Consider the following 19,876-nt stretch of genomic DNA (forward strand, 5'->3'; position numbering starts at 1 on the left):
CAATCAACTCTCTGGTCACTGTGGTTCTTTTTACATTTTCTTTTAACCATGACTACGATCTTCCCATAACCTGAACAGAATTTTTTGGGGAGATCAATACCAATCTGTCCCTTAGTATAGCATCCAGTTATCTTAGCTTAGCACAAAGACAGGATAAAGGGAGAAAGGCAAACTGACACACTCATAGGTATGTGAGAATGGGGCTTAGCAGGTGTTCAGGCTGAGTGTGATAAAATGTGACTCACTGCTGTGTTTTAATGCAAGGGGCTGCATTGGACGAGGGGGTGAAGGGTTGCAGGAGAAGTGTTGTGGGTGTGTATGATATGACCACATTGTGATGAGTCTAAGTGTATGGCCTCATTCATGCTACCAGCCCACCAGTTTGTTTTGGTTAGCCATGCTGCTAATGTAGCCTACTCTACGTTAGCACCAATTTCTACCACCAGTGTAGAAAAATAATATTGTTTAAGATCCTGTACATAACTAACAATAACACATAGCATGTCGTTATCGTGTGAACGCAATCCACCATAGAAATGGAGGGAGAGGCCTGTGTTTTTCACACCTTTGAAACTCAGTCTGAATGCAGGCTTACTCTTCAAGAGTAGCTATATTCAACTTACAAAAACAGTTGTATAGCTTCTGGAGAAGCTTGCTAAAATTTGAAAAAATAATCCTTGTGATGCCATCAGGGTAAGGACATAGGTTTGCTCTCAACATTGGTAGGGCCACAACATCCTACCCCTATAATATTTGTAGGGACATTTCTGTACTCCCAGAATATTGATAGAGACATGTCCCTACTGTCCATATGCAAAATGACACCCTTGCATCAGGGTACTCTTGATTAGGGAAACTACAAGTATTTAAAGGAAAGCTTTCATTACAAACTGGGGTCAATGAGTTTGATAGATTTACCTGCTGGGGAGGGTTTAATAAAAAGAAATAAATCATTATGGGAGCTTTAGAAGCCAGCATTTTAGGAGGTTGGCCAGTGCTAAGAACTAAAAGTCAAGACATCTCCATCTCTGCAGCTTCAGTTTTTACATTATTGCTTGCAAGTCCCTTACCTTTATGAAAATGCAATGCTAAGTCGCACCATTAACCTAACTGACCCACAGCCCCTTACATCAGGACTTTCTACAAGTTTTCCTTGTCAAGACCAAGTCAAGTCAAATGTGCACCCAGGGTTTTCAGATAGGTCCATTCTAGACAACATTTTTGAAAAGCTTAGTTTTCAGGTGTCAAAAATGCCAGCTTAGAGAAGTGCTTTTCAATTTCATCTGCTTGGTGTTGACATACTCTTTCTTGTCTCTTGTCCTCTTGCCCAATTTTGCATATTTGGCCTCCTGCTTTGTGAGTGGCCTTGTACTCTGTTTTCTCATCTCTATCACTTTCTAAACTGTATACATTTTCTCTCTCTCTTTGTCTCCAAACTGTGTATTTTTAGACACCATTTGGCTTCACCTTCCGTTTTTCTCTCTCTCCAAGCTGTGTATATTTGGGTCTGTCTATGAGGAGTCAGGGGTCATTATTAATCTTGCTAGCTCTCCTAGCTTCAGGCATAACAGCAGGGCAGTGTGTGTGTGTCTGTGTATGTATAAGTGAGAGGGGAAGGAGTGGTTGCGAATGAGTCAGTTATGCTGTTCAAGTAAAGGTGTGGGAAAACGTGTTTTTGTGAGTGAACTGTCTGTTTGCCGTTTAGCTGTGTGTGTGTGCGTGTAAAGGAGGGGGAAAGTGCATTTTGCCATGATGGATCATGAGAGACCCATGTTCTTAATGCACACTCGCACAAGACAGACACCCATGAGAAATGAATGGGAGAGTAGGCAGAGAGGGGGAGGGAGAGATGATGAGGAAACGGAGTGAGAGAGAGTCACAGAGAAAGGACAGAGAGAGAGCTGGGAGAGTCCCTGTTCCTCCTGAACTCATTAACCGTTGTCCTGTCCGCCCTCCCTCCCGCACTCCCACAATGCCGAGCAGGGGCGTGCATCAATAACGCTGGTGACAGCACAAGGGGGACAGGTCAGACAAGCGCCCACAATCTCCCTGGCAACCACCACTACGGCCACCATCACCACAACAACAATTGCCAAGCTCACACACACATCGGGGGTATCCCCCTTCCCCGCCAGCCCAGCTCCCCTCCTGCAGCCATCACACAGCGAGGACCGCCGTGCCTGCTGCTGCTGGATCAGAAGTAAGCTAAATCCGCAGCATGACTCCAGTATAGGATAGGACGAGAAAAAGTTGACTGATCTCGATCCCTGAGGTGAATTGAATGGGTAGGAGATTCAGTCTGAGCTGAGTGTAGCAGCATTATTCAACAGTTCAAGAGGAGGAAGAAGGGTACGGGATATTCTAGAGTCCGAAATCTCAGAAAAAGTCTCTGTAGCTAGTCTGTGAGGCCCACCAGCTGTCACTAGCGACATGGAATAGCTGCCCTTCACAAGCAAGCGTGCATGAGCATAACTCAGAGCAACTCAGATTCAGAATGCACTAAGAAAAGTATGACTGATTTAACATGCATTAAATAAGCTTGATGGCTCATCTTCACATCTTCTCCCTGTGAGCAAGTAAACCCATTGTACACAACACCAAACAGCAGACAGGCAAAGTTAGCAAGCAGCAGAAGAAAAAGCTCATTTAGCCAGCAAAAGAACCAGATAGTCAGGCATCTTTCAGGTTGTTTTGTTATCTCTGCCCTGTAGAAATTCAGTTTTGGTTGATTCTTCTAAACCATGAAATACTGAGAGAATTCTATTTTCAAATCTGACTAAAAGCTTACGTCTTATAACATCTGAACACCCACATCATTTGAATCAAACTATGAGCAATTATTGTGTTAACTGAGTGCCGGTGTCAAAGCTTTTAAACACAACACAATGAACATGTATTTTTTGACACCAATTCAAGTGTTTTGGAGGTATCTTGCCCTCGTTTGCCTCGTTTTGATACACTCACTGTTTTTTGCTTTTTTTTTATTGTTTTATTTTTTTTTTGTGCCGATTGCACCTAATTGCTTCCGTTGTCCAACATACTCAGAGTTTGATAAGGGAAAAAGTAAATGATGCACTAGAAAAATGCATTTAATAACCAAGATCTATTAAATTGTATCAAAGGATGTTACTGCTAAAAAATGAACCATGGCGTGCATCTACTGCAAATCCTGCATACTTATTTTTGTCCCTTATTAAACCATGAGAGGCCATTAACCTGTGCAGCTATAGGCAGAAATAAATACAATAAGGGCTCCTGCAAAAGCATAGCCTACTGAAAGGTAAGTATGTGTGATAATACTATAAACAATGTGTTGTATAAGACCACTAAGCAAAGTGTCAGTATTCCTTACAGTACATGGAGTTAGCTTTCATGTTCTTACATCTCTTTTCTATTTAAACCACAGTTTAGTAGACTGAGATTAACTCGGAGTTTGTTACATCACTTCATCTCATCCATGTGCCTCTCTCTGTTAAACGGGCTCAGATTTTACAATTTGTTACAATTTCCTTCTAAACTGCCACAGTAAATTTAATGTTTCTTAGTGTTTTTAGTAGAGAGACAGACAGACAGACAGACAGACAGATAGATAGATAGATAGATAGATAGATAGATAGATAGATAGATAGATAGATAGATAGATAGATAGATAGATAGATAGAGTCAGAGGCTACTCTCACACACAAAATCGGATTAGGCGTCTTGCCTGTTAATCTTTAGGCTATTAAAATAATTAATTCATTAAAGCTCCTGTCACTGCAAGAAGCACATAAGTGCGTGTGTGTGTGTGCCCTGTAGGAGAGCGAAGCGGCTTAGAGGAAATGAAGAAACAGAGACTCAAGCCGCGCAAACGTCTCCGGGAAATTGGCAATAAAATGAAATAACGGGAAGCTCCTGTCCACAGACGTGGACACTGAGTTAGACATTACGTCCACTAATCGTGTTTTTTGCGTACTTTCGAACCGTGAAGTGGATTGGTGAGAACTGTCACCTCTGAGTTCGCGCGCCTACTGATAGTCATGAAGTGACGGCTACGGCAGCGGTTGTGGCGCCGCGGCTGCCCACGCGAGCCCACGGAGCTCGCGAGAGGGATGTTTCCTTTCCTCTCGGATGGAAAAACAAGGTTGGGAGGGGCGGAGAGGAAAGGGGAGGAGTTAATAGCGACATCTTTGCCAATAACAAAGCGAGATATTCCAAGGGCGGGTCTTAATGGTGAGGCCTCAGCCAATGAGAGTTCGAATGGAAGTCAGAACCCCCACGTGGGTGTTGAGATCCAAACGACAGAGAGCCGACTATAGGCCAATCACGGCCGCGTTAGGTGTTAATCTTGACGCAGATTGGCTCTCTGTTTTTCACAAAGCCCCCTCACTCATCACGCTTTGCCCATTGTTATTAACTCTTTCCTACCACACAGAGAGGAGCGACCCATAAAACACTAACCCGCACTGTAATAGCCAAATGTGAATTAATGAATGATTCAGAGGCGGTTTGTTTTTAGAAACGCGATACATCAGTTAATCCGGACTGTTTCAAAGCCTCGTTTCAGACGCATTTAAAGAAAATATACTGTAGCCTGCTGTAGCACATGAGGCGACCAGGCTGCGCTGCAGCCTTTTAAGCGTGTGTGTGTGTGTGTGTGTGTGTGTGTGTTGCCTTAATCATAATCAAATCATCATGCAAGAAAACCAAGAGATTAAAAGCACATGACGAATGCATGTTTAGCAGTGAAGTATAACCCACATTCACACATTCAGGATCTAAAATTGTGGGTTAAACCTGCTCCTGTTTTGCCTGCATACATGTCAGAGAAACAGACCTGAGCACTGTACAGCCACAGCAAATGATTGAAATAGAGGGAATATTCTACTCCGACCCACTCGTTGTGTTTAGACTGTGGATAACGCTTCACGTGTTGTTGACGTCTTGCAGTTTCTGCGATAGCACCCCCAAAAAAAACAAAACAAAATACATTAAAAGCATCCATTTTAAATAGCACCAAAGTCCTTCCCTCCTACGCTGTGCAGTCACACAGGAACCAACATCAGCAAACCAAGCATCAATCTTCTCCCTCTTTTTTTTTTATCTCCAAAAATGATATAGGTTCCCATGGAGTTAAAGCGAAAGGCTGATACCGCCCCTCAGTGGTGTTTATGGGAATTACAAGTGCGAGTATGGGGCGTAGCACATCAACATGCATGTGAGGACGCAACTTTCACAAGTAAAAGTGTAGAAAACAGCGACTAAGTGGTTAATTTTTGTATTAGATTTCCTAACATCGTAGTCGCATTTTTTACTTAGAGATGTAATAGGCCTATAAATATTTACAGGATGTCAGTCGTGAAGTGCCTTTAGTTTTTTACACAGTTGGTGTGTTCTGCTTCTCCTGCACAATATGACCAAATTAATTTGTTTCTTCATGTCCAGTTTCTCTTTGTAAATAGTCTGAGATGTTCTCTAATGGGTCATGGGATACCAGTGGTTTGTTTAAGTAAGATTAAGAGGGGTGGATGGGTGGAGTGTTAATGATAGCAGAAACCACATAAAATCCCTTTAAATTCATATTCATACATTGTATTCATATTGAAAACAGACTGTGAGAGATATCTCCCTATTGCTTCACTTGAGGTTGTCAAAAACAAGTTAAAATACATTTTTAACAATTTTCAACTCTGACAAAACAGTCTGAAAGTTAGACTACAAAACAAAGTGTGTTTTTTTTCCCCGTAATTTGTTGTGTTTAAGTGTCAGGAAAGAGAGGAAATAAACAGACAAAGACAGGAGAAAAAAAAAAACCTTAAAGTTTGGATTCAAAGATTGATCCAGATCATCTCTCTTTCATTTAGTTCCCTGCCTCTGGAAGTGAATCAAGATGAGAGAGCGGAGGGGGACAAATAGAACACAAAGAGTATGTGTTTGTGTTTGTGGTTATGTGTGCATGTGTGTACAGGGAGGGGGTGTCTGTAAGAGTAGGACGACACTGTGGGGTATGAGGCAGCACCCTGCAGTCCAAAATAATGGCAGAATAGAACTTAATAGGGTAGAAAAAGGCTGGAGGCTGTTAACTCAGAAACGGTCATTTTGAATTCCCCATCCTGTTTCGTAGTCACTTCCTTTGCTTTCATCCCTTCATCCATACACCTTCTACATCTTTAACTTGCTTTCCCATCCCTGTCTGCCTGTGTAATTTGCCACTTCTTCCTCCATCTCCCACGTTCACCTCTCAGCAGCTTCAACTTTCTTTTCACCTCCTTCTTCAGTCTCTCCTCTCTCCTCCTATCAAGCACCCTTTTCTCCTCCCATCCAATCCCTCCCGCTTCCTTCCCTGCCTCATCTCTCTCCCTCCCGTTCTCACCTCCCCTCCCCTTCCCTTCTTCCATCTGTGTCTCCTTGGAGGAGGTGTAATGATAGCTATTTGAGTGTCATCAGAGGAGCGCTGTAATGGCTTCTAAAGCACCATCCCACGGTTGCCACGGTGAACCAGGAACAGCAGCCGCCATCCCAGAAGAAAAAAAAAACATCTGGTTGACTATCGACAGGCGTCACTGTGCCGATGGCAGCAGGAGTGAGTGGCATGATGACGCAGCCCCCAGGGGCCACAGAGAGCGAGCTAATGATGCGTGGGATAGGATACATATGAGGGGGAAGTACAGTAATAGTGATAATAGTGATAGTAATGAAAATAATAGCTCTGATAACAATAACAGTGTATGACTTTTTTTTTTATTTGTGAGCAATGAGTCTCCCACTACTCCCCCTCTTTCTAGTATGCTTTCTGTGTGTGCATGTGTGTTTGAGGCTGTATTTAAGAAAGAGAAAATGATAAAGAGTGTGGTTGCAAACGTGAGATGTCTGCTGTGCAGACATGCACACTTGCACACTTCTGCCCCTCTTATCAATAGAAGATCAGATGGCTTGTCTAAGTCGAGGAGCAGCGCGAACATTTGCAGTGAAGTGATTTCATCCACATCATTAAGTGTGTATAAGACAACACTAGAGGAGCTTTTCAATTGCTTTTGTCCAGATACATTTCATAGAGTGAAACTGCAATCTTATTGTGCTGTGCTAACGGTTTTCAGTCCTCCTTTAATGATCCTAGTTTGAATGGCAGATGTCAAATCAATTCACTTGTACATGTTGACAGAAAATCTGAAACTCTTCAGTTCTGGAAGTGAATTCACACTGGGCTGTTGGGACTTGGTGCTGGACCATGTGTCTGCACAAATGAGATGCTCTCTGTAGGTTAAGCCCTGTGTAGTATTTGTGGAAGAAGTAAGTCAAATGTAGGTGGTTGCTTTCTCTCATCTTTTTTTAAGGGCAAGTTGTTTTGTCTTTATTTATCTTCCAGCAGTTAATGAACATAATATAGCTGTCCTCATTTTTAAGATACTGGCTAATCCTTAATCTGATTTATCAATGCTGATATTGTACTAATTGCTATGTAAATGTAATATAACAGTTACCAGAGCAAAATAGTATCAGAGTGGTATTCAATTAGATAAAAGTGTGATTAAATGTTTTAATTTAGATTTAAAACAGCTAGCAAATGTTTGCAACAATGGTGTTGAAGAAGTTTATCACTAACTGGTGAACATTTTAATTACACTTTAAATTATCATTTGACCTTTAGGCTACTAAAAATATGACATACACACATCATCATCTACATAAAGTTATTCTCTTAATGTTTTCATCATATCTGCTATAGTCATTAAATGTATTTAATGTTATTAGCCTCCTAATTTTCATAGTCAGTGGAACAGTTGACTCATCTCCAGATTTCACATTTGGAATGAAAACCATAACTTATGAGTTGTTTAAAGAAATTATGCCAAATATGAAGCAAATAAATAAGAATGATTATTGGTGTAACTAAAACAAAGTGATCCCGCCATAGGTTTTGTCCCCTGCAGGAGATTGTGAAGTGTCAGTACCAAGGATAAAAACTGAATATATGACTTTGTCAAACCAGACTCTTTGTGTCATTTTTCTGACTGCAAAAAGCTACGTTTTTGACATGATACATTCAATAGGCGCGTCCATGAAAATGGCTGGAGATGCCTTTAAAACAAAGCTGTATTCGAGAAAAGTTTCAGAGTGGAACTAGAAAAGCTGATCTCAAGTCAGCATTTCAGAAATGTGGGATGTCTGTCTGCTTAGTGTTACTGATGAAGGGGCCCACATCACTCATGTTTTTCACTATTTGTGTTTGTGCATGTGCAAAGTGTGTGTGACACACACTGTTTATCACATATTGCGTAAAGCGCAGTTCAAGTCTGGGTCAGGAGGAGTAAATCGTTGGGTGGGTGGTGTTTACCATCAACCCTGAGACCTTCTACTGACCTGTGTGTGTGTGATGACATGCATGTTGGTGTGGATTAGTGAGTCTATGAAGGGGGAGTGTTGGTGTGTGCTCACACTGGACGAGCAGGGAGGGGTGCAGTGCTGGTAGATTAGCCGGGTTGGGATGATTGGGTTGAGGATTACATGGATTCAGGAACAGACTCCACTGTTTACTATGAAAAGAAGACTTGTAATATGCTGATTGGCAAAGTTTATCACTCACACACACACACACACACACACACACACACACACACACACACCAACCAACTTGGTGCTCACACACAATCATTCAAGCCCCCATATGTTGATTGGCTTGTTATTGTTGCCTTTACAACACCTGTCATCCCCTGACCCTTTACTTGTTTCCCAAATTCGGACTCCCTTGGCCTCACAGAACCATTTCCCATTAGGACTGACCTTGAAAGCTTGCAATAGGAGAAGGTGTGTAACCAAACCCCCAGCATAGGCAGGTAAGGAGAGCTGCACTCAGGCAACTACCCCAAAGGCACAGGGAGTGCTCTAGTTACCCGCCTCTGTGTGTATATGTGTGCGTTACCTGTCTTTGTGTGTCACAGAAAGAGGTGAAGTGCAGAGCTCAAAATAAAGCGCAGAGGCAGAGAAAGGCGGGATTATACACATGGCAGGTTAGAGAAAGGCAGTGGGAGAAAATGAGAGGATGGGAGGAAAAGCATCAGAGAGGGGCTTAAGATTACAGCAGCAAGCCCCCTTTGTTGCTGAGTGCAGTTGTGATGGGAAGGAGTGGAGGAGTCCTTCAGTCTGCTACCATAAAATTTGCAGGATCACTGAGGATGTTCTTCTTCACTGATCAAACCTGTGTCTGACAAACGAGGAACCTGGACTTCAAGATAGGTGAAAAAGGAGGTCACTGTATTTGGTGTGATCCAAAGATAGCAGGCAATGAAGGGGCAAAAACAAAACCCCAGGGAAGTCTAGTCAGGGGGGACCAAGTGGCTGAGACTTCAGGGTGAATAACAAGTCAAGCAAGAAGAGGAGTGAGACTGGACAAGAAAGCACTGCTCAACAGGAGAGAGAGAGTGACAGAGAGAGGGAGAGAGGAGGAGAGGGTCAGCTGCAGAAGTGGAGATAAGCATTTGAGAACAAAATGAGTGTACTGAGACAGAGAAGTTGACTGAAGAGTGATCAACAAAACGTGAGAGCCGGCAAGAGGGGAAGAAAAAGGGAAAGAATTACAAGGGGACACTTGGTGAAAGCAGCCTCTTAAATCTGGGAACTGGAATTAGAGCCACAGAAACTGCAGAGGGGAAGCCACAAAACCGCAGTAAGTAAATTAGGAAGCTGTGGCTGGAAAAATGTATAATGAAGCCTTGGGCAAGGGAAATAATTTGTGGTCAGGGGAGTGCTTTATATGCTGTTTCTTAATGAATTGATTTCCTGTCTAACATATTTTCATTTCATCATTCACCATGACATCACCTGCTTCCATATGCCTTATGTCTTATCACACATTTTTTAAGCATACCCCTCATTTCTGCATGTCTGTTTTACCCTCTTTTTTCCCTTTCCCACTCCTCCCCTCTCAGCTAACTTGTTCCCTTGCTCTCTCTGTGCAGGTGAAGATGCCTGCTAACGGGAGTCATCCTCTAAAGTTGCAGTTTGGTCTAATTAACCACGAGGGCCGCTACCTCACTGCTGAGGCCTTTGGTTTCAAGGTACAGACAGTATGAAATGAAATTTCATGATATTTGGTGTTATTGGAGTGTTTAGGGCCACCCTCCCTTAAGCAGACTCAGTGATTTGTGTTTCTCAGGTGAATGCATCAGCTCCCAGCTTAAAGAAGAAGCAGATATGGACTCTAGAGCAGGACTCCCAAGACACCCAGGTAATCTACTTGCGCAGCCACCTAGGACGTTACTTGGCCTCTGACAAGGATGGCAAGGTCACCTGTGAGGCTGATGGGCACAACTCAGACTGCCGCTTCGTCATTGTGGCTCAATCAGATGGCCGCTGGGCCCTACAGTCTGAGCAGCACCTCCGTTTCTTTGGCGGCTCTCGGGACTACCTGTCCTGCTTTGCCCAGGTAATCACAGATGCCGAGCTGTGGGCATTGCACCTGGCTCTACATCCACAGGCCAACATGCTGTCTGTGGCCCGTAAGCGTTACGCCCGTCTCTCCATCGAGGATGGGGAGATCACCATGGATCTGAACATTCCTTGGGGCGTGGCAGCACTCCTGACTCTCACCTACCTGGATGGGAAGTACTGCCTAAAGACCTGTGACAGCCGCTTCCTCAGCAATGATGGGAAGCTCTTAACTCAAAGTGGGAGGACCACAGCATACACGCTGGAGCTGAAGTGTGGGAAGCTGGCCTTTAAAGACTGTGAGGGAAAGTACTTGTCACCCATGGGACCTACAGGCACCCTGAGGTCTGGACGTTGCTCCAAGCCTGGCAAAGATGAACTTTTTGACCTAGAGGAGAGTCACCCACAAGTGGTTCTGATCGCAGCCAATGGGCGATATGTCTCCATAAGAACAGGTAGGAAAAACAGATACATTGGCAGGAAATGATATATTCACAAATCCCTGTATCTTGCACCGAAGCCTTGCATCCACGCACAAGCTACACCTCTTCCAGCTTTTTTGATTCCCTAAAGCCTTGCACAGAATCTCAAGGTCTGATTCAGTGGACAAAGATTGACCTTATGTACTACAAAGGATGGTCACTTGAGCCTTTAGCTGACACACACAGTACATAATGAAGTAACAAATACTACTACAGTTACTACTACCGGTCAATATACAGTGTATACTGTGCCCTGATACGTCTTCAGAAAGCTGAGCTTGCAATTCACAGAAGCACATTAACGTCTGGACATGCTGAATATGCATGGTTAAGAGAATAGGCCACTCTCTAATGACTGACAGCTGATAAGGAATGCATGGTAATTCTGAGTAATGTAGTCTGCGCATCAACATGCATCAACATCACACTGGATAGTTGCATCTTTCCTGGAAAACAAAATAGATGAGGCTGATATGGGAGACTATCAGCCTCATCTGCAAGACCTGAGACGATTACGCAATTTGTTTGGCAGTGGATTTAGGACAGTCTTATGCCAGTGGGTGATTTGGTCAGATGACAGATTTTCCATGCACCCATGTTGTTAGAAATATATCTGCATACAATTTGCAATGAATAAGTTTTAATAGTGTGCTTAAATAAATGTTGCCATTGAAGGAAATGGTGCAAACCCTGTCAAATGCATTAGAAAAAGTAAGACATTGCTTTCCTTTTCTTTTACCTAATAATCATAAATTGTGATCTTTTTGAAAATCCCCCTTTCAGATATACCTCCAGGCTTTGTTGGGTAATGTTGGTAATATTATGCTTTTACCCCTAACTGAAGGGGCTTTCTGAAACAGTTGCTTGTAACCTATATGCTGTACTGTAATGCTCTGTTGATACTGTAGTATGTATTTACTATTCAGTCTTGTGTCAGAGCTGCCGGAGAGTGTTATTTGATCAGCACGAAAGCATGACGCCACACTACTATACTGATGGATTATACCTGCTCCACACTGGCTTCAAAGTTATTTCTTCTCAGAAACAAGGTTGAATTTGATCAGTGTAAAAAAATAAATTGCAATAGTGAGTGTCAGGCTACATCTTAGTTGGATGTAGCCTGACACTCACTATTGCTCTGAAAGGACTTGCCAAGTGTTTAGTTACTGATGGTCGAAATGGTTTGCTTGTCTGATTTGAAACTGGATTTGGGGTGGATTAGCATACACTAACAGTGCTTGTCCGCACACTTGGCCGGTATGGTATGCAGGCTGCAGATTCTTGTCTGCATGGTCAAGTTACTTCAGTCCTCTGTGCTGTAACTGATTCTTTCTCATTGTTCTTGCTTTGCTGTGGGAACTGCAGGCAGAAACCAAATAACTGGGAGCCCTGTAAACCGACTGGCCGAAGGGAGGGAGAAACATGGTGGAATAAAAACTCATACAGTATACAAAGAACCATGTAACATACATTCACACAGAAATACTTGCATCATGTTCACATCTTTCTGTCAGCCTGTGTGTTGCCGACTCTTTTTTTCTGTTTGTGCACGTTCTGCACAAACACTTTATATTTCTTTGACACACTCACCCACACTAAACCACGTCGTCCTTCTGCAGCGGGCAGTGAGATGTGTTGAATTATTGATGAAATTGGCCCCTGTTTCTGGAACTCAAGGGGGAGTCTGCTTTCAGAAACCCAAGATCCCTCTCACCTGGGGCCACAGCTTGTGCTCCAAGCTGCTAATCTAACCAGCTAAACTTGGCTCCAGTCAGTGCGTACTTCTGTAGGAAACACAATATCAAAGAGTCAGCATTTTTAGCAACATATGAAACTGCAACATGGTCACATTAAGGTGCAAAATTAGATCTTTTTTTGTAGGTTTTGAAGAACTCAGATCAGCCTCTTCTTTTTCTTCACACAGTGAAGCTACTTCGACATGTAACACCAGTTCACCAATAACTGACCTTTCTTACCAGTGGACAAGCTTGTTAAATGGCCATAGCTGACCTACCCTGGTTTTCCAATTTTCTAGCAAATTTTAATTATGTTACCTGCTGAAGTGGTAAAGGTCTTAAGTGCCAGTACCTCAAAGCTGTTCGGCACCTGTTTAAATATACTTTGTTACTTTCTACCTCTGGATCTGGCATTATGATTAAAGCAGTAGAAGAAGAGAATGAAAAGCAGCAAAAGGGGAGGGATACAAGTGTCGATGGACTCTCAAAGGACAATAAGATTATGTGTGTGACAGAGGCTGACTTTTCATCCATCATAATTTCTTTTGCCTTTACCCATAAATTGCACATTTGTTTATGTTCTATTTAGCGCAGAAGAGTCCTGTTGTCCGTTTTAAGGTGAGCACACATGTAGCACACAGATTTGTAATAAAAGGGTCCTAGTTTGGATAGACGTACAAGTGTAAAAGAGTTACAATGCAGTGCGATTCTGTATCTTCTATCCAACCGGAGTTGTTCTTTTTAATGAAAGTGTGTTTGTGTTGCTGTAACATGTCTCATATAGCTGTCATTGTGTCTCACATCACCTCCCTGTGTTCTTCAGGCCTAAGCGATGCATTCTGCCCTGAAAATGACATGAGATGACAGTCCAAAGACACATACTTTCCACACATGAATATGCATCTATGCACAGATGCTCACACACAACCCAGGAACTCATAAGAGAAAAACAAATGAAAGGACTAAAATAAAATAAAAAACAAGAGAAAATGCAGTTGTTAAGGAGGAAGGTTTGGGAGAAAGCGGAAAAGAAGGGACAGGGGGATAGTAGCATCAGCTTACCATTAATAATAAATGTCAGAGCCATCTATCGCTGATGGATTAGCTAGTCCTGCTCCACTTGCAGGCTGCAGGTAGGACAACACCAGAAAGTGGAACTGGATCTGAGGTATGATCCAAAATGTGGCACACATCCGCCAGGGAGTGTGCTATGCTTTTCTGCGTAGTTTCTCAGTGATCTGGACTATGATGACATCTTATTTCACATGCTTTGGCCAACTGGTGTGTCAAAGCCGGTCATCAAGATAGATATTGATATCCTCAGATTGCTGGATTGGATTTCAATGTATCCAATCTCTTTGTCCCCTGCTCTCCATTTCTCTCTATTCCTCTTCCTCCATCCTTCTCTCCTTCCCCTGTATCCTCTTCTTTCATCTATCAGACTGCAGCTGTGAGGTCCCAGCTGAGCCTTGTCTGAGGATCATTTCTGGGTTGAATTAGTGTGAAATGGACACATGGAATAGGTAGACAAAGCATGACATTAAGTCAGGATGAGAGAAGGACAGTGATGGGCCCCCAGGCATAGGTGCACAGTGGAGGAACAGAAATGTATGCTTCAAATGCACTTGAGATCAATGATAATTTAACCAGCTGTAAGATCTCACGATACCTACTTTATCAGGTGTGAATAAGATGGGATTAAAGTGTCCCAGTAGCTCAGTAACCATGACATCTTTGTCACATGCCATCCCCTTTCTCTCTCCTTCAGTTACTGGCCAGATATCAAACTGAAGTACCCCCAAAAAATTTTAAAACAGATAACCAGCTATAAAACTCATATCCATTCATTTCACCAGGCCCCTCAGACTGATATTTGCATGTACATTTGTGTTGAATTAAGCTGATAGATCTACATGCATTCATAGATAGTCGTAAACCTCTTAATGGAGTGCATTATAGTTCAGGTTCAGTACTTGTCTTATGCAAAGAACATACAAGGAGAACCTGGGCAGACCTCACTTACAACATGCATACAATATCATTGTTTGTTGTTGCTTTTAGACATGTCAGCAGCACCGTGTTGTTGGTCCGTCGATTTAATGAGTTGGTGCTGACTCAAATGTCTAACAAATGAGTGGATTGATTGCCCAGACATTCTGTACAGACATTCCTGGTGTATGATCAAGCCACACCTAATTGGTTTAGCAATCAGCCTCTGTGTTAATTAGCAAATATTAGCATGCTAGTATTCTAAGCTAAGATTAGCTGAACATGGTTCACATTATACCTACTAAAAGTCCAAATGTTAGAACTGTTGTTGTGGGCATGTTAGAATGCTTATATTAGTTAAAAGTACCACTATTTCTAGCATCACAGAGCTGCCAATGTGGCTAGGCTCTGTTAGACTTATTCCCTCACATTTATCATGGTTGTATTGCTCTTTGTCACCCCTGCCGGCGTCTGTCGGAGGTTTCTTCCGTTAAAAGGAGTTTTTCTTCCCCACTGTTGCCAAGTGCTTGCTCAAGGGGGATTTGTTGGGGTTTAATAATAGGTGACAATAGTAAGGTCTAGACCTTACTTTGTAAAGTGTCCTGAGATGACTTTTGTTGTGATTTGATGCTACAACTTCAAATTTTTAAGTTTCAGGTGACACATTTTTCTAAATCTTACAACCCACCTGCAGACTGATATTCACTGAGGTTTTACTTTCTGCTAAACCAGTATTGGAGGCACTGTGGTCAGTTAGTTTGGTCGTTTATACATGAGCATAGCTTACTTTGGGTCCTTTAAGATGTATATAAACCAGTCAATGCCGATACAGTTTATATTTTTTAGCATGTTTTCCCCATCTTTAATTATCCATGGCTCTGTTAACTCGAGGGTCACAAGGGGTTGGTAATTATCTGTACATCCTACTAAGTGTGGACCATAAAATCCTCATCTTTTTTCCTGTTTTGCCTTGATTCTTTTATTGAGGGGGTTGAAGGATTGGATGGATAGCACTTGAAAGCTGATTATATCAGAGCCCCACTGTGAAGAGGGGCCCATAGGCAGGGCTGGAGGTGGGGGTGCAGGGGGTCAGGGGTACAGAGGGAGACATGGGGGAAGGGAAGAAGGTAGAGAAGGATGGCCAGAGAAGAGAGTAGGGGGAGCAAGGCACACAAATCAGCATTGTTAAAGGATTAAATATGTTGGGTATATTCTGGAATGCATCTATATTAGGATCGAGTCCTCTGTAATCTGTTGGTGGTGTGACAGTTTGCTTTACTGTTAACATATGATAATGAAAGTAGTTGGACAAAAAGTGGACTGTTAATTTTGTACTGTTTATTTTATATTTTTGCATCATCTATCTATGCCAATGCATCCAACACAGCACAGAGGGAGGCATGTCACCGTCACTGTGTTTGACAGCAATTCTGTTTAATCCATTAGCAATGAAAATGCTAAAATAATTGGTTTTTAAGTGGTTTCAATAAAATGTATTTCAAATGTGTGGTTTTTGTTTGGTTGTTACTGTAATAGACTCAGTGACATTGCAGAGCTTCATCTCTGTAAAGCTGACACATATTATGGTGAGAAACAGACATTTTACGCATTTGTCTTTGTTACATTTTCCTGCACAGCTACATTAAGTGTATTTATTTGATCTACTGTATATTCTATCCATAACTGCTTCCAGAAGCCCAGTCAGAAAAAATGTATTTCCCCTCAGGCCGCTTGCTTGCCAAGTCAGATCAAGGGCACAGTTTAAGACAGAACTACTTAAAAACAACCTAACATAGGATCAGACGTGATTACCAACCGTTTCATGCTGGGCCAAGCTAAACATGACAGACCAACCTGATGAGCTTGCTGCTATGTCTGCGGGTTTTTGATTGGCCAGCGGGAATCCAGGCAGTAATAAAAGAGGTCTGTAGAGGGACCTGTTTGGCAACAACTGACATCTCAAAAGTTTATAGGTGCAGATGTTTCTTTGAAAGTTACTGTAAACCTATTTGTAGCCAGCCTTATGTAGTAACTTTTTTTCTTGTACAAATCATTTTAATGCCCTGAAACCCCAACAGCCATACTGTAATCAGCTTCTCACTGTGAGTGACAAGGTCACAAATGAACAGCTTTGGTTATTATGAGTATTACTGTAAGGAAACATACTTTCGTTTTTTGAAACCAAGATTTCATGGGCTTTGTGACTGTTTTGATGATGTATTAATTTCATTGTTTACATAATACTACCTCACCTGCCACGTATCTGTGTATATGTCAATGTTATAACTTAAGACGGCAGCGCCATTGATAAATAACTGAAAAGGAAAGTAGTGTAATTTAGTGGACAACAACTGGTAAATGGATTTCTCCAAACACTAACCAGACCTCAGGTTGTCATCCAAAAACATTACTGCAATGACCGGATCTACCTACTATGTCCCACCAGGAGTCAGCCTTGCAGCCAATCAGGAAGATGAGACAGACACGGAGACATTTCAGATGGAGATTGACAAGGAAACCAGGAAATGCACGTTCCGCACCAGCCAAGGGAACTACTGGGCCCTGGTGGCCCACGGAAGCATTGACAGTACAGCCACTGAAGTGTGAGCGAATGCTCTTACATCAGTTGTGCAGATTGAAAATGTCATCATCATCATCACCAGTTATTTATTTAATGACCAATGCTACACTGTCACAGGAAAATGTGAAATTATAAATGCAAGTCAAGACTGTAAATATGAGAATACGGTAGAGTCACTGATTTGACTTCGCTCAACTCCCTAAATTCTTGGTAATCAAATCTTATAGCAACTCCAGGATTTCAGTTCGCTTGCTTTTCTTTGTTTAGACTTGCATTTGCACTCAGAGTAGGAAAGTTTCATCTTCTCTCTACTCCTGCCCAACTGCAGGTCAGCAAATACCATGTTTGCAGTGGAATGGCTTGGCCAGAAGGCGGCACTAAAAGCTAACAATGGAAAATACATCTGCACCAAGAAGAATGGTCAGATACTAGCAGTCAGTGATTCTGTAGGTAAGGACTCACTCATCCATCCATTGATGTTCATCCTCCGTTTTGACACTGCTTCTAAATTTCTTATGATCCTTGTGATGTATTTTCATTATTTTACTCACATTTTCTCAGGTGAAGATGAGCAGCTCACTCTGAAACTGATCAACCGACCTATGCTGATTCTGAGGGGGTCGAACGGCTTTATCTGCCACCACAGGAACTCCAACACATTGGATGCCAGCAGATCCATCTATGACATTTTCACCCTGGAATTCGGTAATGGGGCCTACCATATTAAAGGTCAGGATACAATCTCTGGAAATGGCAAGACATTAGTTCACTGCTCCTCTTCTTTCATTTGCTTATCTTTTTACTCTACAAGTTATCATCACCAGCAGATATATACTTTGAGTTCATGCATTTTCTTTAAATCCTGTAGGTGTGGATGGCCGGTTTTGGTATGTGAACAATGCTGGGCTGGTGTGCTCAGATGGTGACGTCCCTGAGGATTTCTCTCTGGAGCTCCTGGAGCATGGCCGGCTTGCCATCCGTGCCAAGAATGGCAAATACCTGCGTGGAGACCAGGGAGGCACACTGAAGGGAGACGGACTCAGTCTGAGCAGCTCGGCCCTGTGGGAGTATTAATCCTGTCCAGCATCGGTTTAAACCTGAGGCCTAACTAATGCTCCTCACTGACAGGCAGTCCACCACTAGTCACAATGTCAGCATTAGTATTTAGTCTAAAGTTCCTGGCACTTCATTCCTCCTTGTTGTTGCAAAGAGGCCTCAACAGAGCACTCAGACTGATATAGGGAGGAGAAAAAAAGAAGAGGTGACTGAATGATCAGCCAAGAAAAGTCTTGGTGAAGTGAACAAAGGTTTGCTTCATTAATGTCTACAACTAAAAGAACAAAGACTCAGATTCCCCGATGTTTCACAGATGTATAACCAAGCAACTCTCTTTCCAGAACACCCTCTTTCACCTGGTTTTTATCTTTCTGCCACTCCATAGTTTTTACATTAGTGACAGCAAGGCAACAAAGCATCGACGCAGGTGTCACTTGTCCAGTCAGGGCAACATTTCACAGTCAGGAGTGAAGATGCCACTTAGGGACGTTCCTGCATATGGCACTGCTGGCTGAGACTGTTAACTGGCAGATTAAAATGACTGGGTTACTAGTTCTCACCTGGAGGACCAGTAACCAAGCCTGTAAGCAGCACTAAGAGTATCACTTCAGCCTGCAAAAGGAGGCGTTATCCTTTTCTATATTTGTGTTTTATGAACATAAAAAGAAAGACTAACTTGTATAACTGGTTATGTTTTTTTTTTAATCAGAATGATTGTAATTAAGGCTACACTTATCTAAGAAAAGAACAAAGTACATTTCCCCTACAGTGCTTCACAATAGGGGTCACAAACAGTCCTAGCAGACTAAGAGAGCATGTCCTACAGTGGAGGACAGTAGTACCTCAATGTAAAAATACTCCATTGCAAGTAAATATCCTGCATTTATGATTTACTGTATTTAAGGAAATCAACTGTACATTTGTTAGCAGCAAAATATAAAGCAAAGTACATAAAAAGGTGGCAAGTAAGTACATTTACTCAAGTACTGTACTTATGTACAGTTTTGAGGTATCTGTACTTGAGCATTTCCATTTTCTGCTACTTCATACTTTGGTATATTTCAATGAAAAATACGTATGTACTTTATACTCCCATTTATTTGAAACTTTCATTTCTAGTTACTTTTTAGAATGAAATTAATGATACAAAGCACAGTATTTATTGATCCTGCAATATATAAAGTACTTAAATTATAATTATATATGGCAGTTAACAGTAGCTCCACCTTTATGAGTTGCAATATTAAATGTGATGTACACTAATTATAATCCAATAATGTGAACTGTGCCACTGTACATAGAGTACTTTAAGTATATTTTGATGCTAATACTTTGGTACTTTTACTTAAGTAAACAATTTGAGTAGTTCCACCACTGAGTACACATTAGGCAGAGGAATCACTCCTGTTTACGTTTTTCAGTTTGGGTACTATTGATATTTTGTAAGCAATACATAATTTGTTGAATTTAAGATAACTACATCTATCAAATATGTAAAAGTACAATACAGTGTTTTCCCAGTAATGTGAGGAAGTAGCAGGGGCATTGCTAGACACATCTGTACTGGGGCCAAGGACCCTCATAACTCAAATCACACTTTTGTTTTCCTTGACCGTTAATCGCTGCCG

At 42.0% G+C, this 19,876-nt stretch overlaps 1 protein-coding gene across 2 annotated transcripts; it reads left to right on the forward strand.

The window, feature by feature from the left end:
• The first annotated feature begins 2,153 nt into the window (after positions 1-2,153).
• On the forward strand, positions 2,154-18,989 carry fscn2b (fascin actin-bundling protein 2b, retinal). Of its 2 annotated transcripts, XM_020606270.1 has the most exons (7): positions 2,154-2,200; positions 9,936-10,034; positions 10,133-10,859; positions 17,058-17,214; positions 17,521-17,642; positions 17,754-17,921; positions 18,061-18,989. In XM_020606270.1, exons 2-7 carry the CDS (start codon positions 9,942-9,944, stop codon positions 18,264-18,266), a joined length of 1,473 nt encoding a protein of 490 aa, XP_020461926.1. In that variant the 5' UTR covers positions 2,154-2,200; positions 9,936-9,941; the 3' UTR covers positions 18,267-18,989. The 2 variants fall into 2 exon arrangements, with proteins under 2 accessions (XP_020461926.1, XP_020461925.1); XM_020606269.1 differs by having other exon boundaries at positions 17,521-17,921.
• Positions 18,990-19,876: the final 887 nt, after the last annotated feature.

The sequence above is a fragment of the Monopterus albus genome, unplaced genomic scaffold, assembly GCF_001952655.1.
Source record: "Monopterus albus unplaced genomic scaffold, M_albus_1.0 scaffold76.1, whole genome shotgun sequence".
Classification (NCBI taxonomy): domain Eukaryota; kingdom Metazoa; phylum Chordata; class Actinopteri; order Synbranchiformes; family Synbranchidae; genus Monopterus; species Monopterus albus.